Raw genomic sequence first — 19718 nt, 5'->3', positions numbered from 1 at the left:
TATTCCATGATAAAACAACTGCTATAACTAAAACTGTCATGAAATAATTACCTTTGATAGCATACCTTATTGCACAAATACAATTAATGTATTCCTCCCTTTCATTTTTCACACTTGCTTATCAGCACTGTATTAGCATATGGTGCAACAGAAGAGATTTCTGAGCCCTCTCCCCATTAGCTGAGGTATGGAACCACGACCACTAACGCCAATAAAGCAGGCAGAGGGTCCCTGTGGGGTAACTTCATCTGCTCTTATACTGCAGCATCAACATGAAAGCAGCAGCTACAGTTTTACACCTGCAATAACAACAACTAATATCCCTGTGCTTTTGAGGTTAACTACCTTACATGGACAACCCAATCCAACTAACCAGCTCCTCTCTTTTTGCTTCCCTTCAAGCCTCATACCTTCCCCAAGTGATTAACATCTCATTTACAGCTCCACTTCATTTCAGGGACAATTATTTCTTTGTTGATTCAGTACCAGCCTTTTGGAAAGACAGTTTACTTCAAAAGGGACTCCAAGAAGCCCAGGAAGAGCCTTGCAAGTAACTTCAGAAACTGGTGTACTGATGGTCCATTTGGCCCTGGCAGACTGCAGACTTTACATGGGCCAACCATATCAAAAACTTGTTTCAAGGGAAAGCAGCCTGCATGCATTATTACAAAGATGTAGTTTAACTGGATTCTCCCAAATAATTAAAGGACATCATGAATGGGTAAGTCACTATCAGAAAGCCATTTCAGGAAGGGATAAGTCCAGGAAAGAGAGGTTCACAAGTATATTTGCTTGATTTTTTTTATCATTCATGCAGAGCAGAGGAAGGGCAGCAGCTCTTGGATGCATTACAACACTGCTGCAGAAGGGCACAACTGACCCAGGTGCCAACTTACTCTTCTCATCTCATGCTTTATAGCCAACTTATAGGCGGCAGTGCACCAAGTCTCCTGTTTGCATCCCTTCACACTTCTCTCCCGCGGCAAAAGTGTTTTTGTAATTCTAAGATTCCTCTTTTTAAAATGCAAAGTGACAAGCCCTCACCCTAAAGGCACAATGGGACAAAACAGGATTCCATAGAGCATGCCCTAGGACAGAACTCTGCTATTCTCTGGAGTAGATCACACAGAGACGCTGGCATTAGCCTAGGCTGGTTCTAGCTCACATGAGCTGACAGAACCTCTTCCACCCTGTAAGCTGTAATAGTTAACATCTCCTAACAATGAGCTGTCCACTGGAACATTCAGCATCCTGTCTCAGAGAGGAGGGAGAAGAAGGCACAGCAAGGCACTCCTGGGCACTGAGCAACTAGACTCTGACACAAAAGCAGACAAGGCAAAATCCTGTTTGTGACCCTGATGGACCAACAGAGCCAAGGTCCACGTACCACGCTGGCTCTTACGGCTCTGTTGCTTACTCCTTCTTTCTCTATTTTTTTGCACTGATGACAACCTCAACACGGCCAAAAACACTGACACGCAAATAGCGATTACCACAAATAAATGTCAATAAGTGCCTTCAGCAGCACAGATATCCTAATTTTGTACAAGCACTGGAGCTCTCAGGAGCATCCCAAAAAACAAGTGAATGCAGCAGCACTGCATGGCAGAGTCTCAGTGAAGTGCAGATAGCAATACTCCTCCATGATGCCAAACAGGATTTCTTACTTGTGAACTCTTTTTTTTCTTTTCCTAAGTCAAGGGTTAATTCCGATGCTGACAGCAGCTACTTAAAAAAAATTAGCTTCTTAGATTTGATTTACAGTGTATCCAGCAGCTTAGAGGAAAATAAATTAAATTCAATTCAATATAGTTGGCACAATTAATTGGAGAAAAATAAAATAAAACCTGCTTGGTAAATAACCATACTCTAGCTTTAAGAAAACAGTTAATTTTAAGATCCTTTAAATGCACAGGAATTAGCAAATGTTTCGGTATGCTAATTTTTTTTAATTAGAAGATATTTCTGCAGTAAAAGCTCTTTCATATGCACTACTGATTCTTCATCAAACGTTAAGTTTCCAACTTAACACCAGTATAGCCGGTGGCAGCCTGAAGGTTTACCATCTGCTGCCACCCAAAGTCACGGTGGCCACCTTCAGAACATATGCATCAAAGCCCTGAGATAAGAGACTGAAAGAATACTGCAGAAGTCAGCATAAAGGGGAGCACAGACCCAGGGGCAGGCAACAGGCAAGTCACCAGGAAAAAAGAACATGGTGAACCAGCAGCCACCCCACGGAGCAGCCAGCCAAGGTCACGGGGGACAGCTCTGGGAGAAGTGAGGGCTGCTCTGAACCACGCTGCTCTCCTGCGGGCGCCTGTAACACCAACACAGATCCTGCCACACTGCAGACATTTGCTTCCACAGCTCCCCTTCCTTTTCTGGGATTAGTGTCCCTCCTCCCTTCTCCCCTACCCAGCATCTCAATACTGATTTTTTCCCTAGTTTCTGTTCTTTCAGGACATAGCACAGAATGTACCTGTGTTTTTATTTACTAAAGCAGCTTTTAACACTAATCAAAACAAACACGTCAACACATTTGCTTACAAAAATGTGACTTTAAGTTCACTAACACAAGTGAAAAATAGCTCGCGCCTGATCAAAGAAAATGGAATAAGATCTCTTACTGCATTACCAGACAGCAAAAGGTTTCCAAGACAAACCACAGCTAAGGGATTACTTCAAAACCAGCTCCATTTTGTTATTAAATTGCTACTTTACACTGAAAATAAATCATGTATATATTGTCACCAGTGGGCCACCTATCAACTCTGCTCCTTATCTGCTCAACAAATGTACCCTTATCATAGGACAGATACCACAGCAAAAGTCCTACAAACTTGAGTATGTATCAGATTTCTTTTCTTGTGTTTACCCCACCAGCTGGAAAATGCTGCAGTGACAGATGACAAGGAACAAGACAAGTCGTCCACCTGATCCCTGGCACAACTATTTGGGACTGCAAGAAAACCTGAGCTGGGGCTGGAGCTCAGCTGGGTGCTGCACTCAGGACATGCTGTGTTGATGGGCAGGAGCAGAGGTGCAATTCCTCCTGCTCCCCTCAGCTGTGCAGGCTGTCACAAGGCTACCAGGATTAAAAGATCTACTTAGCACAGATTTATTCTTGTCACTTTTCAGATTACACCACCCGGACTCTCACTCATCTCCCTCTGTCGTTACAGAAAGAGATTACATTTGGCTAATATGTATGAAAAATGTGATTATTCCTTATCCTTGTACCTGTGCAATATGAATTATCTTCAGTTTGCAATTATTCCTCCTTTCAAACCATTATTCTAAGGAACTTACAGCCTGTATATTCTATGACTTGGAATGATAGTGTACTTAGAAGACAAACAGGGCAGCTTTAAATAATGAAAATGCTAAGAAAGCAGCATAAATTCAAATTCAAATTTTTAAATACTCTGAGTTGGTTTGTAACAGAGAGGAAAGTCCATTTTCTTAAAGTAAAGTAAAAACTGGCCAGTAAATTACAAATGGTGAAATATTAACCCAGAAAATATATCTGGCAGGTTTTACTAGTGAAAGCATTTTACAATATGAAATGCCACTGGCATCCCAGAGTAATTGCCTGGCACAAATTATGTCCTAAGCAACTTAGTTAGGAAGACAAACTTTAATAATTTTGGCTTGAAAGAAAATACAGCAATAATTTATTTCTTTCTGAAGGCCAGAAGACAGTAAAGCCTGCAGAAGAACATTCAACAATATAATTTCTCTTTTCTAAAGGCAAGGGCAAAATCTGCATTGCTCTACCACATTTCACTTAAGTCAAAAGAAATTTCAGTGAAACAAACAAGAAAGAAGCTAGACAGAATCTAAGGGTTACAATAACAAACACGCAGAAATGTTCAGATTTGCGTTAATGGGAAGACTTCAGGAAAACAAGTGGCAGGTGTCTGGGGACAGGGAAGAAGGGACAGGACTCTTTCTAGCTGGCAGAGAGACTAAGTTTTAAAGCTGAGCAAGCTTTGTTACTTGGGGCTTGAAACATGACAGTAGCTTAGGAATAATCCCACAGCAGTAGCGAAAGGAAGGTAGTGAGCCAAGAAATCAGTTTCAACAATAACTCTGTAGTTGGTTTGATTTTGTAGGAAGCCACTTAAGAAACTAAAAGGTTATCAAAATGTAAAACCAACTCTTAAAAGTTTATTTGTATGAATAGTTACTATTATTACTCAGTTTTAGATTTTCAACGTTTTTCCACTTCTATTCTCCATTCTGCCTCGTTCGTATGTACATTCCAGCTCCTTTTCCCTCTCCCCTTTCTTAGGCACACAGCCACTCATCCAAATCTGTAAGATGATCTATAGATGCTCAAGAGAGCGCACCTGAGAGCCAAGGGAGAGAAAACATCTGCTACACTCAACTTGGTTTCACAGCTGCAACAGTCTTTAATCTCACCTCACAATAAAAGGCTGAATATTTAAGTTCCTAACAAATACTAACAGGACACAGTTAGCTGTGTCTGTTTTTCATGCACAACAACACACATGCTGCCATAAGAAGGGCCTATTCCTCCTACGCCTCTGATTAAATTTCATTAGAACAAGCCATAACCTGTTTGAATTCAACTCTGGGTCTGCAGATTATGCATGTGAAGTTGACGTATACTCCACATATTTCTGCTTTTTGGCACTTTCCCTCATTAAGCAGACAACTAGTAATCATACTTTATAAATAATGAGTAATATTAATTTGGTTCTCCTGTCTATTTTTAAAGTCGCTTCACCAAAATGTAAAGCCACCAGAGTTAGGACTTCTCAGGACAGCATGGGAGACACAAAACCCCCCTGCATTCACAATCAACAGAATTGTTTCTATTTTCTAAAAAAAAAAAGCTATCTATCTCAGAAACTCCACAAATAATTTTACCACAAGGCCCTGATGAGAGTATGTGATTTTATTAGGTTTCATACTAAAGTTTAACAAACAAAAAAAGGCATGGACAGCTGTGGAAGAACTGAACACAGCCAGTGCCAGTACTGAGAGTGTGCCTTGATGGGGGACCAGGGGAGGGGACAGAAGAGACATAAAAGACAGCCATTGGTTACAGAGGCATAGTTATTACTTAATGCACTCTGCTTTCAAGATGAATCTTTAAACTGAATGAATCTAAATAACAGAAGGTTCTAAAGAATAAGAAATTGGGTTTGAAATAGCATTGTGAAGGTATCCAGCAGCACCATAACAAAGTCGTTTCTTTAGGGGCTGGTTGTAGCTTCAAAGGAAAGATTTGCCTAGGGCAGAAACTCAGCATAGAACCTGCAACCTTGATTTTTAATTAGGCAAATTTTGAAAGCAAAACTCTTCCCTATTGCAACCGAAAAAAAAAAAAGTTTTCTACTTTAAGGTACATGAGCTGATAAAATAATTGATCATTTGTAGCTGATGATAACAACAGCTACAATATTTAGGTATTTGTTTTCAATGCAGTACCTCTGGTAACATTAATGAGAGCTTTGCTGCCCAAACACCAGCACCTGACATTCCACAACGTTTGCAAGACAAAAGCCACTTTTACAATTAGATTACACCTCTATTTTCAGAAACATACTCACAGGCAGGCTCTTCACATATTAAACATGTAAAATACCACCTCATTAACTTTTGACACCATAAAGTGGACAAACACACCGGCAGACCCCCCACCCCCCCCCCCAAAAAAAAAAAAAGGCTTCCTCAAGAAAACCCTAAGTCTCCTTTGGCCTACTAAGATTGTCAGATCTATACTACAGCCTTTGCATGAGAGAAAAAGCAGAAGGATGGGAAGCAAGGCAGATACAGGCATTCTTCCCTGAATTTTCACAATAATTTCAGGAGTTTAGTAACTTAAATTAGTAGTAATTTAGTAATGCTAAGATCTCTAACTCTCTCAGATTTAGCAGAAAAGGGTCAAGGCAACAAAAATTATTGAGGTGACAAGGAAGGTGAAAGGGCAGACAGGGAAAGAAAGACTGCACATTGGGAATAAACTATGCTAAAATTAAATATGTAATCATGCTGCCTAGTCTAAAATAGTTTGAAAAACCCAGAGTTTCAGGTAGCAACAAGCATTTTGTCCGTGAAAATGAAGCCAATTCAAAACACTTGAAGAGGCTTCAAAAGAAGAACAAAGAGTGACATTACTCCAAGGGAAAGCACTGAACCTTTCAGCATTTGAATGAGGGAAGGTTAACAGCTGGTTTTCTCGAGGCAGCACTGTAGCAGGCAGACACCACTCTGGGCTTCAGCAGTGGGAGAACGAGTCTGCAAACCAACCAACACCATTTTTAAATCAGTGTGTTTAAGCCAGCCTTGCACCGGGTTAGTCAAGCCAGCAGCTACAATGCCAGTGGCTCATTACTACCCACACACCCATTTTCTGCTGAAATCAAAAGCAGCTACCTTAGGGTTAGAATGGAAGATTATTTTCAGGCAAAACTCTGCATGGTGCTGAATCAGTTACAGCCTTGTGCCAAAAGCATAGCATCTTCAATGCTGGCCCTGAAAACCAAAATCCATTTTCAGGAACAAGCAAGCTTTGTCATGTACTTGGCTGCATCAAGGATACTTACACATTGATTGGATTTCTCCATGATGTGAGCTTTAGGGCATATGGAAGCAGAGAAGGAGGGAAATGACAGTGATGGTGAGGAAGGAAGGGAGATGATGCTTTAAACTAAAGGTAGAGACATCATCTCCAGCCCACAGATACATCTGCACACTTTTGTTTCATATTCACGTGCGTTTTGTATATGCGTCACAAGACCAAATAAAATATTGTCTGGGCTTAGAGCAGGTGTTCATTTCCCTCACAACTTTACAAACACCCAGACATACATGCTAAAAAAGCAGCATGCTCAGAATGAGGCTAAGATTGTGATGAGAGAATCTGGAAGTAGGAACACAGAGTATAAAGGCACCTGAAGGAAGCCGGCTCTCTTTTCTACACAATAATTAAACATGACCTCTGAGCCCTATGTTTACACAGGAGCATTCTGGCTGTATGAACAGGCCTGCTACTCCTTGCATGCATCTCCAACTCTGAGAATCTTGTATTTTTGTCATCATTAGAACCCTGATTTTCCACAGCTATGCTTCAAAGATTTGGACACATTCAGCTCACACCCAGGACACTTACTGAAAGTGCTCACAGAAAGCTAAGGAGGTCTGGTACCACCAAGGACTGCAAAAGCTTCATTCTAATCAAGCATCTTTTCCAGTAGCTGTTCATCAGCATTACCCAACAGTGGAGATACTGAGAAAGTCTTTCTTGATCCATTTCCAACATTTCTGCAGGCTCACTCTGTCTCAGGCTCACTCAGAAAAACTCACAAAATCCATGCACATTGCATCCATTGAGTGGCTACTAATTTAGTTAGCACCTACTAACATGTGCTACAGACAGGTGGTCTGTCCAACATATCTCTCTGATATGTATACAGAGTGGAATACAGGCTAAATTTTGTACTTACAACTGAGGAAAGAAGATACAATGAATATGAAGTCAGAGCTTAGAAAACCTTCCGTGCTATAAAAACAACCATACCTAATGCATACAGCCCTCTAAGGAGAAGTTATCAACTTACGCACACAATTACAACAAAACAAAGAAAAACAAAAACCAGTCCCGACAGCTAGGTTCAGTCCAACAAGAAAAAGAAACCAAGAAATACAGACCTCAAGGGATGAGCCACAGGTTTTTGATGCACGTTACAAATGCATAAATTGACCATGCATCAGTGGCTCATGCACAAACCAGGGACTACATAAGGAACTATCAAAAGGCACAAGGGATTTGGCACAGCAAAAAGGAAACGAGCCGTTACAGGCTGCATTAGCCACTGTCACACTGCTGAATAATGCATCATCTTAAAAGTATTTGGTAAGGTGGTACCTAATCAGCATTATCAAAACAACCCAACAATTCTTCTGGTCTCTTAATTAGGCTTGCAGAAAAATCCGTATGGTCCTTTACTGTTTACAGACGGGTATTACCCTGGGATTTTGGAAGACATTATTTGCATGACTCAAAAATAAGCTTGGCTTCATTGAATCTCTGTCTTGGCAAGGGATTTCAATTCTGAATTCTCAGGGAAGGAGAACAGTCATGTGTGTCCCCAGTTCCCATTTCAAGTAAGAGTTCAAAAGTAAGAATTTCTAACCTTCTATTTTTCCAATACCCATCAAATTGTTCAACTGAGAACACATCAGCTTGTCCTTACCCCAGAACAGCAACCATGATTTCATTTTTGAAAAACAGGCCTCATCCTATTGAATACTACCAAACATGTACCTTATTCTTTAGCTCAAATACATTTTGCATGACCTTACATGAATTGCTTAGATAAAAGCCTTTTTTTCTTCTACTTTTGTTATTTTAAAGTGCAGATGCATTTGAGTCATTTTCCCCTTTTGTTTCATATCCTTAAGATCCACAGCTTCAAAGACAAAATGTCAGCATGCAGTCGATTTATGACTGAATTCTTGAAGAGACACTGAAGAATTACCTTGTCAATCACCCCAAGGACTCTGAAGGTCTTCAGTTCCTCGGCAGGGCTCCTTAGGTTCCAAGAGGGCCTTGAACTTAGTGATCCTGGAGGCTAATGGAAGATATCAAAGATTATACATCAATCAGGGTGGTACTTGAAGGAAGACTGCCTGCTGAAGCAAATGCCAGGCCGAAGGAAACTAAATTTATCATAAATCAGAGAGACTGAAGATGAAAGGAGAAGTTTTCTGTTTGTCCTTAGCGGGGGGAAAAAAACCAACTTGCAAGTAAATAAAAGTCAAGATAACACTGAAAACAAAAATTTAAAAAAGAAAAAAGCAATGAATTTTTATTCTTTCTATGCTTAATGGAACCCAGCGATTGATTACTTAGTTCTTACCACATAATAATAATCAATCAAAGCCTTACAGGTATTCTGGGTACAAAATAATTCAAAGATCACTGAGGAGGAGAAAGCAAATTAGAGGCTTTTTAAGTCTGAAGAACATAAAATATAGAATTATAAATAGGCTTCTCTTGCTCTCTGGTGGGCTTTATGAAATCCTTTTAATAATAAGGTGCACAACAGAAATAATTCCTGAAGCCGCCTTAGAAAAAAGTAGCTAGCTACATAGCATTAATCTAGAAATTAACACCACAGCAAGAAAATTGCTAACTAGTCAAGCAGTTAATATGATAATATACATACATGTTTGTCCATGCTATGTTTCATAGTTTCTCAGAGCAAACTCGAAGTTTCAATGTCAGAGGGGGGAACAATGTTTCAACTGGAAGCCTTTTGGGACAAAGATCAACCTTTTAAGCAACTCAGATACCTCTGGCACCTGAACAAATATTTTCAGCAGTTTCTAGTTGCCAACTGAGAGAATTCATTAGATCTTCCTCCAAAAATCCAACATGTAGCTTCTAGCAGAACCACAGACCTGTATTTCTTCCTCACAAATAAGGTAGCTTCATTTGCAGAGCTGCTGAATGCCAAACACCTTTAAAGCATAACCTGGCCTCCCCAAGTAGATTTCTATCACATAAAGGTGCAAAGGCAGAGGGAGGTCAGCATTCTGAGGCAACATATAACAGCTATGCCACAAAGGAAAATGGTTGGCAAGCAAATTTGCTGTGTATGAAATCCTTAACTATCAGGAAAAATCAAAATTTTTTTCCCTTGTGATGAGGAACTCCAAGATCCTGAACTAGGCAGAGCAATCTCCTGCCCCCCTATTTTTTCCCCGAGGCATCCTTCCTGTGCTATCCTCAAAGGCCAAAGCAACTCCTTGAAGCCTTCCCCAAAACTGGGCCTGTTCACTCAACAACATTCCCTCCTTCCAAATTCCTTCCTAAAAATCAGTACTTCTTTAAGTACTAATTGCAGACAAAATCCAAAAGAAAAGGCCATAAATACATGTCCAGAAAGCTTCGAGAAAAGTGTGCTTTTCTGGGCCCAATGTTTGGAGTTTACTAGTTATCTTCATTTTTTTTGTATGGATCTGATAACTGTTTTGTCATATAAACTCTGCCAAGCAGGAATACCAACAGCAGTTATGAGAAAATAGCCCACATTCTACAATCTAAAACTAAAGGCTTTAACAGGAAGAAGAATTTTATAAAAAGGAAACTCTACATGAACTTCTTTCTCCAAACCTCATTTCGGTTCCACATTCCAGCAAGCTGTTGAAAGTATTGCAATTTTTCTGCAATAATTAAATACTTCCTTTGAAACAAAGAGTTGTGCTAACACAGTTTATTCATGACAAGATTTCAAAAGCATTCTAAAGAATACATTTAAAGGAAGAGAACATTTCCTAATCCTCTAGACTACTATAAAAGATTTTCACTTCTATCTGCTTGCTATTACATTTTATAATCATTCCTCAATAATCACGCTTTTAAAACGTTCTCTTATGAATAACATTTCAACCATGAATTCAGTTCATACATCTATACAGAAGTTAATAGTTGTCTAATAATGCTATACAATCAGATTTCTGCACCCATCCTGTCCAAAGAGCCAAAAAACCCCCAGTATATATCTTTTAGGTCCCTCTGTAAAATGTGACCAGTGGCAGCACAGTTGGTAATACTGTGTATACACACTGGTTTTTATATGTGTGCTCTACAGTCACTTCTCACCTTAACAGGATTTACAATCGCATCCACAGCTCCCAGCAGGCTCTCCATTTTTATCAGTTTTGCTCTTTACAGTACTTTGGTTTCACTGTTTCAAAGTCTAATAGAAGAGCCCAGTGATGGGGAGGCATCACATTCTGTTGTGAAGCAGGCTGGAAGCAAACTCTAAATTCCCAGAACAATTCCCAAAACTACAGCAATTAAGCACTCTATGAAACAGCCTGCTCCTCTGAATAGGGTAAAAATCCAAGCTCAGCATCTAGGCAACAATAAGAAAAATAACTAAAAACCCTCGCTCTCATCAAAAAACAGAGGAATAAAAAAAATACAGGAAGGAGGATAACAAAAAAAAAAAATCAAAAGCTTCATTTGTCTTTAGAAATGAGACAAATATTCTGAACAAAGTGTCAGGCTACCTCTGCCTGCAGAAGGCCTTCAACAGCCTGTCCAAATGCTCAGCATGCTGCTCAGCTATCCCAGGATCTTCTCTGTTGTGGTCAGGCCCTCTCTATTTCCAGACTACACTCTGAGCTGCACAGCTGGATTTATCCAGAGTTAGTATAGGCATCATCAGTTCCTTTCCCACATCACCTTTTACCATGTGTAAATTTCAATTAGAAAAGGCTGATGCTGATTGTGATGCTCCTGCAAAGCCCCAGCAGCCTGTGACCTCTGCTTGCCTTTGGAAAGCTCTGGTTTTGCAAGCTACACAAGGAATATGGCAATAGCCCTTGCCTCAGCTTTGGCATCCCGGCCAGGCAGGGAGAAGAGCAGAGGGAGACACAGGAGTACTCCATCAGTCAGGTAAGAGAAAGGGCATTTCATATTAACCTCATTTAAGGCAAGAGCACTATCCCTAGCCCAGTGACACAAATACCATTTGATGGGAAATCATAGAATATCCTGAGTTGGAAGGGACGCACAAGGATCCAGCTCCTGGCCTCACACAGGGAAACCCCAAAAACCACACTGTGTGTACATCTCAGGCTGGGGGCACCTCAGCATCTGTGCTGGGGGTTCCTTGCACCCCTTTACTTCCTGGGATGCAGTGAAACATGAAGAATTGTGGAGTTCTGGCCCTTTCTTGGTTGCTCAAAGCAGTCCATGTGCTCAAGAATTGATGCCCCTCACACTGGTCTCTCAAAGCTTTCCCAGCACAACTGCTATTTTCCCTGGATTTCCCTCTAATTAAATATTTGATCTTTTCTTTCCCCTCTTCATTCTTTCCCCCAGAAAGCTCTGCTAATATAACTGCTAATGTTGCCACCTTTGACATCAGTCACCACAGATCCTCAGGATAAGAGAAGAGAATTTTCATGAACACCAGTGCAGATGTGCACATCAAAATGACATTTCCCCTTGCCACTCAGAGGTCTGAGTCTGATGATTTCAGTAACTGTCTACCTGCAGCATAGCCAGAGCTTCACTTGCAGCAAGGAGGTACCTTGTTTTGATGCAGCTACACTGCATCATGGTATGTGCTGGTATGGGTGTGACTGTGCTTACAGCCCTCCTGGTCTGGCAAACATCCTGGCTCCTTCCTCTCTCTGCACTAGGAGAAAACCATGTTGATTTCTGCCTGCATCTGAACCAGACAGAACTACAGTGTGCTTTAGAAGGCCCTCAGTGAGCCCCAGCTGGGGAATGCACCTTTCCTGGAGCTGGGACACACCTTGGATGTGATCCTAGAAGTTGAGTGAATCTCTTATTTTATGTTAAATTTATCTCTCACAGAACTGCAGCAGTGCATTTTATTTATACTTCATGTAATTTTCATGCACATTTAATGAGAATTTTAGGAAGATATCTTATGGAAACCACAAAGACTGCTTCTTGTGTTTGGGCATCAGGCTTGCATGTACCTCTTGTTACTAAATTACTTTGAAAATCAAAAATAATTGACATTTTAAAAGACAACCGCTTTCATAATGGTGCAAAAAGAAACAACTCTGAATATATGAAGTTAGGTGTAGTAAGTAGAATCAGAACTAATTTCAAAGAAGGAAAAAATATGCTTTATAAAAACTACCAAAGTTAAGACAGCCCCACAGCCTGTACAAGCAGCTGTGCTGGGCTTTGCAGCTGATAGCTATGCAAGACTCCAGTCTTCTGATGGTCAAGCCAGCGTGAGGCTGTTGCTGCAGCTTCCACTCAGGCTTGGAGGTGGCTCCCCAGAGACGCTACAGAGGAGAAAATGCAGCTTATGAATCTGCAAAATGACCCAGTGCTGCTCATACACAGAGGTCTGCAGTGCTCATCCAAGACACAGTCCTCAAGGCTGCTGTGCTACAGCAAAGGAATGAGAAAAGGGCAGCATTTGCTGCAGTTCATTTTTTCAGAAGGTCCACATGCCTGTTTAAAAGCTCCAGAAGGCTGTCTCCACATCTCCTACTCTTATGAGTCACTGCAAGGCTTTCCTCAATGTTTACAAGACACTCAGATGAGTTCCCAGCCCAAGGTCACAGCTATGTCAATTCCCTATGTTTCTTTTAAGCCCTCTCCTCAAAACTTTTCTTTAACCATGCCAAGGATTCTCCAACCATCACCTTCTTGTGCTACTCTCTTCACTGCCTGCAATTGAAACCAACAGGGTGGTTGCTAAGGATGCTATCCTTGAGCACTACACTGCTGAAAAGTCACAAAGTAGTTGTTCTTTATTTGGTTTCCATGACATCAAAGACGATTTTGCTTCTCAGCTCTCAAACACCAGACTTTTGCCTCTTCAGGGAAATTTAGTCTTGGAGTAGGTGAACGCCTGGCACGTCCAGCCATGAAAGAATGGCTCACTTCATCCTGCCCAGGGCCCCAGAGAAAAGCCAGCCTCTGTGCTTTACCTTCACATGGTGTTCAGATGGCAAAGGGGCAGCTTGGGGCACATTTAGTGGGCACAGTCTTTCAAGACTGCTGCAGGTGGCTCAGCACATGGCTGGCACCCCAAGTCTTTGCGAGATCCGGCAGGCTGAGAAGAGCAGGACAATATCTGAACTTGCACTCCTGAGCTTCCCTTGGTGGACAGTTCTCTGGCCTGGTGGAGAAGAAGGAAGTAAAATTCCATGTGGAAGAAGGACAGATCAGTCTAGTTCTGATGCTGCTGCCCATGACTGCTCCTTTTAAGGTTACAATAGGAAACACAAAGCCACCTACAGCAGACAGGGGCGACAAAGCTGTTCTGCCCTGTGACACCAGGCCATGAACAAGAAAGAGCACTTGGCCTTAAATGCCCACGCCACTTAGAAGCCAGACCTCTTCCTCCAAGGTGCAAATGGTCTCAGCACCACCACTGTCCATGACATTCCCTGTATTGAACCAGGTTTTCCATAACAAACCTGCACTCTGCCAGTCCTAACAGGGGCTCAGGTACTGCACTAACCCTGCCCATCATGGACTTAATATCTTTAGAAGGACATAAAGTATCTGCAAGCTGCCACTGGTATCTCCCAAGAATCACACTGTATATAGATCTATATATTCTTTCAGTGCACTTATCACTGTCCATATGGGGTGGGATAATTCATGCAAATTCCAATATAAACTATCTTGGGCTGCAAAAATAATAAGCAGTAATTAAGGTGCAAGAATTCAGGTCTGCTTAGCAGCCCACATGCAGGAACAGTCACATTCCTCATTTTCCTGAATACATTACGCAAAAGCACAGATATGCCAATTCCTTGTTGTCCCTACCACTACCCTCACAATAATTTTGGGAGTTAAGTCCTTCTCCCAGGTAACTTTCAGCTATGAACAAGACACAAGCTGTTCCACAACCATCATGACCCATAAGCACCATCTACCCTCGATATCAGCAAGTTCCAAAGTTCTAAGATAAAAGTAAAATTTATGCATTATGAAGAGCAGCAAATAAAGAACATTAAAATACATGTACAAATTTAGAAAAAAAAAAAAAAAGGCTATATCATGGCTGCATGGCCGTTTTTTGTAAACAGGAGAATCAGTCAGGTGCAATACTTTGTACAAAACAAGATTTGCCATAATTGGTCAATTTTGAGTTGGAAGGAAACACAAGGAAAATGCTTTTTAATTCTGCTTTTTTTTTCTTTGTCTTATCCCAATTAAATCTGCTTTTCCTTGGATCAGCAAAGAAGGCATGTCTTATTCAGTACAGGATAAAAGAGGAAATACTTTACCTCTCAAGTTCACACAGAAAAATGCAACCTATTTCTTCCTCCTTCCCAACCACAGTTAGTTTTTAAACTTATAAAAAGGCAAAAATAGGTTGTTCATGGATTTTTTTTTCTCTTGTTCTTCAGTTTCCAAACACACTGAGGATTCAATTCAATATAGCTTCTTCCCCATTTTCAGGGGTGTTTGACCCAAAGAAAGAATACCTAGTAGGAGTTCGTATCTGTCCAAAATATTAAATTGTTCAAAGTACAGTTCATAGCAACAGCAAGACTCCAAACCTCACAAAATATATCCCATTTGGAACATCCTCAAAATTGTACTTGTGGGCTCTCAACATGAAAAAATCTACCCTTAAAAAATCACTGTCTTTGCTTTTTAAAATTACTTATTAGATAGAAAGCTTTTAGAAGGCTTCCAATTTTTGCAGCAGTTGTCTCCTTAAAGCATTTTTAGATCTGTGCAAAGTAAGAAGCAATAATCTTCTATCCCTTTTGTTATCCCTTGATATTAGAGAGTCAGGAAGTTTGCAGCTTTTATACTCACTGCAATAGGGCAGTCATTGACAATAACACGGTTTAACAAGACTGCAGTAAAAGTCTAAAGGAGAAACAGATAAATCCCAAAGGAACTGTTTAAGGAAGGGCAAGTTAGGTATTTATTGAGGGTATCTTAGAACAAGCTTTGTTTGTCTTTTGTAGAAGCACAGAAAAGGGTATTCTGCTCAACAAAGTGGAAATCAACACAGAAACTTCTCAAAAAATCAAGAAGGACCTGATCCCACAGGCATATCCAAGAGAGACATTTGGAAGGATCAGGAAGAACCTTTGCTAAGACACTTGTTCTGTGGAAAATTCATCTGATACCCTCTACTCTGTGATGACTCATTTGTGATACATCACTATGTGCTAGGCTAAAGAAACCAACAGGTTTCTCACTCCCTACAACATTCTCAAGGAAAAGTCAAATGAAATGTTACATTCTAGGGTGCTTTTTGGCTTTTACCTTTAGATTCTTCACCATGATGAAAAATGTCTACATCATCAACCACGAGCAGTAGGAAAGCATGTGAAAAGCAGTCCTGTCTCAAACTAAGCACTCCTCATAACATGATGAAGAATCAGAAAGAATGGCAACTTCACAGAAACACAACATCAAAATACTCTACGGGCCTCCCAAAAGAGACATTCTAGACAGCTTTTGAACCTTAAGCTTGAATATGCTTTGCTACTTAATTATACCAAATTCTGCAAAAATTTAATTCAGAAAAATATTAATTAAAGCTTACCATAGAAACAGAGGCATCTTCAGAGGTTTTATGGTAGAGACTGGAAATTTTTTCAGCACGCATAAGGTATTCTGCAGTCTTCCTTTTCACTGCTTCTCGACGAGTTGGACTTGATTCACCTCAACGGAGAAAAAAAAGAATTATGTTTTCTATAAAGAGAGAGGTACTAAGTAATCAAAGCACATGACTACTTTGATTCTACCTTTTTGATTTCCTTTGGGTTATTCATAATCAAACCTAAAGATATGCATCTTCTAAAAATCCAGTACCTCAGAGCTCTACAAAAATAACAAATTAAGCCTTGCTATAGACTAAGGCAAATAAAAAGCCCTTCCTAACACTTCTGTGATTTGGTATATGTTCCTATGGTAACATAAATAAGAACTGAGACAAACCACTGATCCAAACCTTGTATTCCAAAAAGCAAAATCAATTAGGAAAGACAGAATAAAATATTTACAACAAAACAACAAACTTATTTTTTCCTCAGGTTTTCAGTATGGATTCTCCTAATTACACATGAAGTCTAGAAATGCTATTAAAATCAAGAAGGCAACTGAGGAGAGACACTAAGAACTCTGCTCACAGCTTTTCAGTGCTAGACATTCCTAGCCTGTTGTCTTGGGGTAACATGGAAAGAAAGCAGTAAGCACTTGCACCAACTACTTCACTTCCCAGATGGCAAAACAGCCATTGTATTACTTCTGATCTACCCAAACTCTTGGTGAGAACCACATGATACCACACAAGCTCTGAATGCACTCTGAAGTTTTCAGTTTGGTTTAGCCATTCACATCCTGAGCAATGAGAACATGTATTCTTGTAATAGACTCAACTTGTGATGGCAACACCCAACCAAGTCAACTACCAAGCAAAGATACAAGACTGTGAGACACCTGTTAATAACAGAAATGAGATTATTATGCTAAAAAAAGGACAGAGACAACTGTCCCAGAAGAAGACTGAAGGATAGCAAAGACTTGATATGGCCCTGACAGTCTCTCCCAGCCCTAACCGAGGCCATCCAAGGCTTGCAGAAACAAAGACTTGACTGTGACAGGCTCTGCCCTGCCAGGTGCCAGCCAGCACCTCTCAAACCGATGCTCAAAGAGGGCAAGGAACCGCAAGGATATCTGCCCAACAGCTACTCCACATGAAAGACAAGGCAAGGAACAGGAGAGGCAATAAATTAAACACACAAATACACAAGCCCAAACCAACGGCAGATAACAGACATTAACAAAGACTGGAACTCGTAAGACACAGATCACCGGGCCATGAAAGGAACCCGAATGTAACCTTGAAGGAGTTCAACCAGAAACTTTGTAACTGATAAGGAAAAAAACAGGATTACTGTGGGTTATCAAGAATGAGTCTCATAAAAAAAGGGCAAGCTTATTATGGAATTTCTGATAGAGAACTTACTGTGAATGCTTGCATTCAGAAATTACTGTGGGAGCTTTTCAGGGGGCAATTGTGGCAATGTGTAAGACGTGAGATTTTCAAGGGCAGAATTTAAAGTAGGGGTCAAGGTGGATTGTTTTAATACAGAGACTCCCATTCCTTTCATACCATGACTAGAGACTACTCAAACACACAACCATCACACCCAGACTCCATCAAAAGTAAGCAGAAGAGACTTTGGGTCTATGCCAAGTTCTGTAAGTGATCTCCTGTAAATTTTACTATCCACCTCACAGCAGGAGGGAAAAGTGATTGTCCCCTCCTCCGAAATAAACACAAGACTGCTCAGCAAAACTCTTTGTCTACATTTGGTTTGACACAGACAGAAATTCAGTGCACTTTCAGCATACAATATTATGGATATTTATCAATACCTCAGTAATTTCTCTCATTCTAAAGATGTAGGGGAATCTTTGTAAAAAGATCCCTTGATAAGACTGCCAGTCTTACTCCCATCTAGGATAAAAAAAATAACATCACTCAACTCTTTGAAGTTGAAGTTGGCATTATCAAAAGACAGTAGATACACAGTATTTTTTCTTTTTTAACAAGTGTGTGTTGCAATTTCCTAAAACACCGCTAACTCTTGCTTTCATCTCTGCAGGTAGTGTTAAAGCACAACGAAATTTCCTCATGCCAATGCACTGGTGAGCACCCACGTTCCCTCAGACACACCAAGTGGCAGCCACCCAGGGAAAACAAGACATCTGCACCGCAACAATAAACTCTGCAGCCAGCATTTCCTTCAAGCAGGCTGCTAGAAAACTGCTAGGTTAGTTAAGCTTACTGCTTAATTGTTAGTAAGCTTAACTAACTTAGGCTAAGGCTATCATAAAAGTCAAGCTTACTGCTTAATTGTTAGTTATGTGTATTTAGTTTGGATGTTTCTTGGTTTTTTCCAATGCTTCAGTAATTTTATCGTAATTAACAAAAACCATCTAGGATGTCCCCTTAGAGCTGTCTTTGCTCTCCCTGCTTTCACAAGACATTAATTTCAGTTTTCCTTCTACTTCTCCTTCCTGAGTAATTTGTTAAAAAACCTTTGCAAGCTGTTCCCCTCATTAAAATCTTCAGCCATAAAAAAGGGTGTGGAGTCACAAAATAACATTTATTCAAGTTTTTGCATCACATTTGTGGATAAGATCATTAACAGTTCAGTCTCTGAATACTTTAACAGGTGGATGACTGAAAATTAGGTTTACAGAAATAGGATTGACTTTTTTTTCCATTAGTTTAACCAAGAAAATGTAAAAAACTACATTGCAATACAAATTCCCATTTAAACAGCCAATATCTCACAAAAATCTGTAAATAAATACAGGATATAAATTTAATAAACAAATAAATGCTACTTTAAAAGCCTCAAACACAGAGAGTAACAATAAAGACTCCATTAAGCTAAAAATAATCTTTAACATTTATGCCAAATTCGAGGTCATAGAATAGTTCACTTAAAACCAAATAAATCACTAAAATGTAGTACTAGAACAAATCCTCATATCTGACAGATGTCAAAGCTGTGATTCAGACTTCATGGATTTTTTTAAATGCAATGTTACATTTTGCCATTGGTTTAAGTAAGCCAAAATGTTTCTTTTCAAAGGCATCAATTTTATTTTATAATAAATTAGGAATAATCATTTATTCCTAGATAAGAACTTTTGATTTAAATATTGTGTGAGCATATTGAGCTCCTATTTCCATTCTGCAGTTAGCCCACAATAATCTAAAGAGGTATCTCTCTAATTACAATTTAAACTTGAAAGGCATTTTTCTTTAAATGGCAGCAAACAGGAAATGTTTAAACTGTGTCAAAGCCTTTGATGAATCTTTACAACTGCTCATAAAAGATCATCCTGCTTAAAATAATATTGATTTTTCATTTATTTTCCTAGATACTAGAAGATTTATGTTGCATCTGATCAGGATCAAAGCTTCTCCCCCCTCCTGATCACCGGGATTAAATCAGCAATGTCATTTTACACTTTTAAAAACTACGCTGCTAAAGCAAGATATAAAAGTGCAGCAAGGCTGATCATAGAGACCTCAGAATAAAAACCCCTCAAGATTCCCCATCTCTCTTTCTCCCTCTGCATTTGCTACAGAGCAGCTGTGCCTCACACAGATTCACATGAATGAAAATATTAAGGCGAGAAACCACCCACTTAGTTTATTTTCCATATG

At 40.0% G+C, this 19718-nt stretch overlaps 1 protein-coding gene across 2 annotated transcripts in view; it reads right to left on the bottom strand.

Moving 5' to 3' along the window:
* The window catches only part of RPS6KC1 (ribosomal protein S6 kinase C1), an 86137-nt gene that overhangs the window by 32054 nt on the left and 34365 nt on the right, over nucleotides 1-19718 (bottom strand). For both annotated transcript variants that reach the window (XM_066316176.1, XM_066316177.1), the window contains exons 8-9: nucleotides 16071-16189; nucleotides 8517-8609 (exon numbers count right to left, since the gene is read on the bottom strand). In XM_066316176.1, coding sequence (XP_066172273.1) covers nucleotides 8517-8609; nucleotides 16071-16189 — 212 coding nt within the window. The remainder of the gene's footprint in view (nucleotides 1-8516; nucleotides 8610-16070; nucleotides 16190-19718) is intronic.

Source organism: Sylvia atricapilla, chromosome 3 (genome assembly GCF_009819655.1).
Source record: "Sylvia atricapilla isolate bSylAtr1 chromosome 3, bSylAtr1.pri, whole genome shotgun sequence".
Taxonomy (NCBI): Eukaryota; Metazoa; Chordata; class Aves; order Passeriformes; family Sylviidae; genus Sylvia; species Sylvia atricapilla.
The sequence above is the reverse complement of the archived record's forward strand: the minus strand, read 5'-3'. Positions and strand labels throughout refer to the sequence as shown.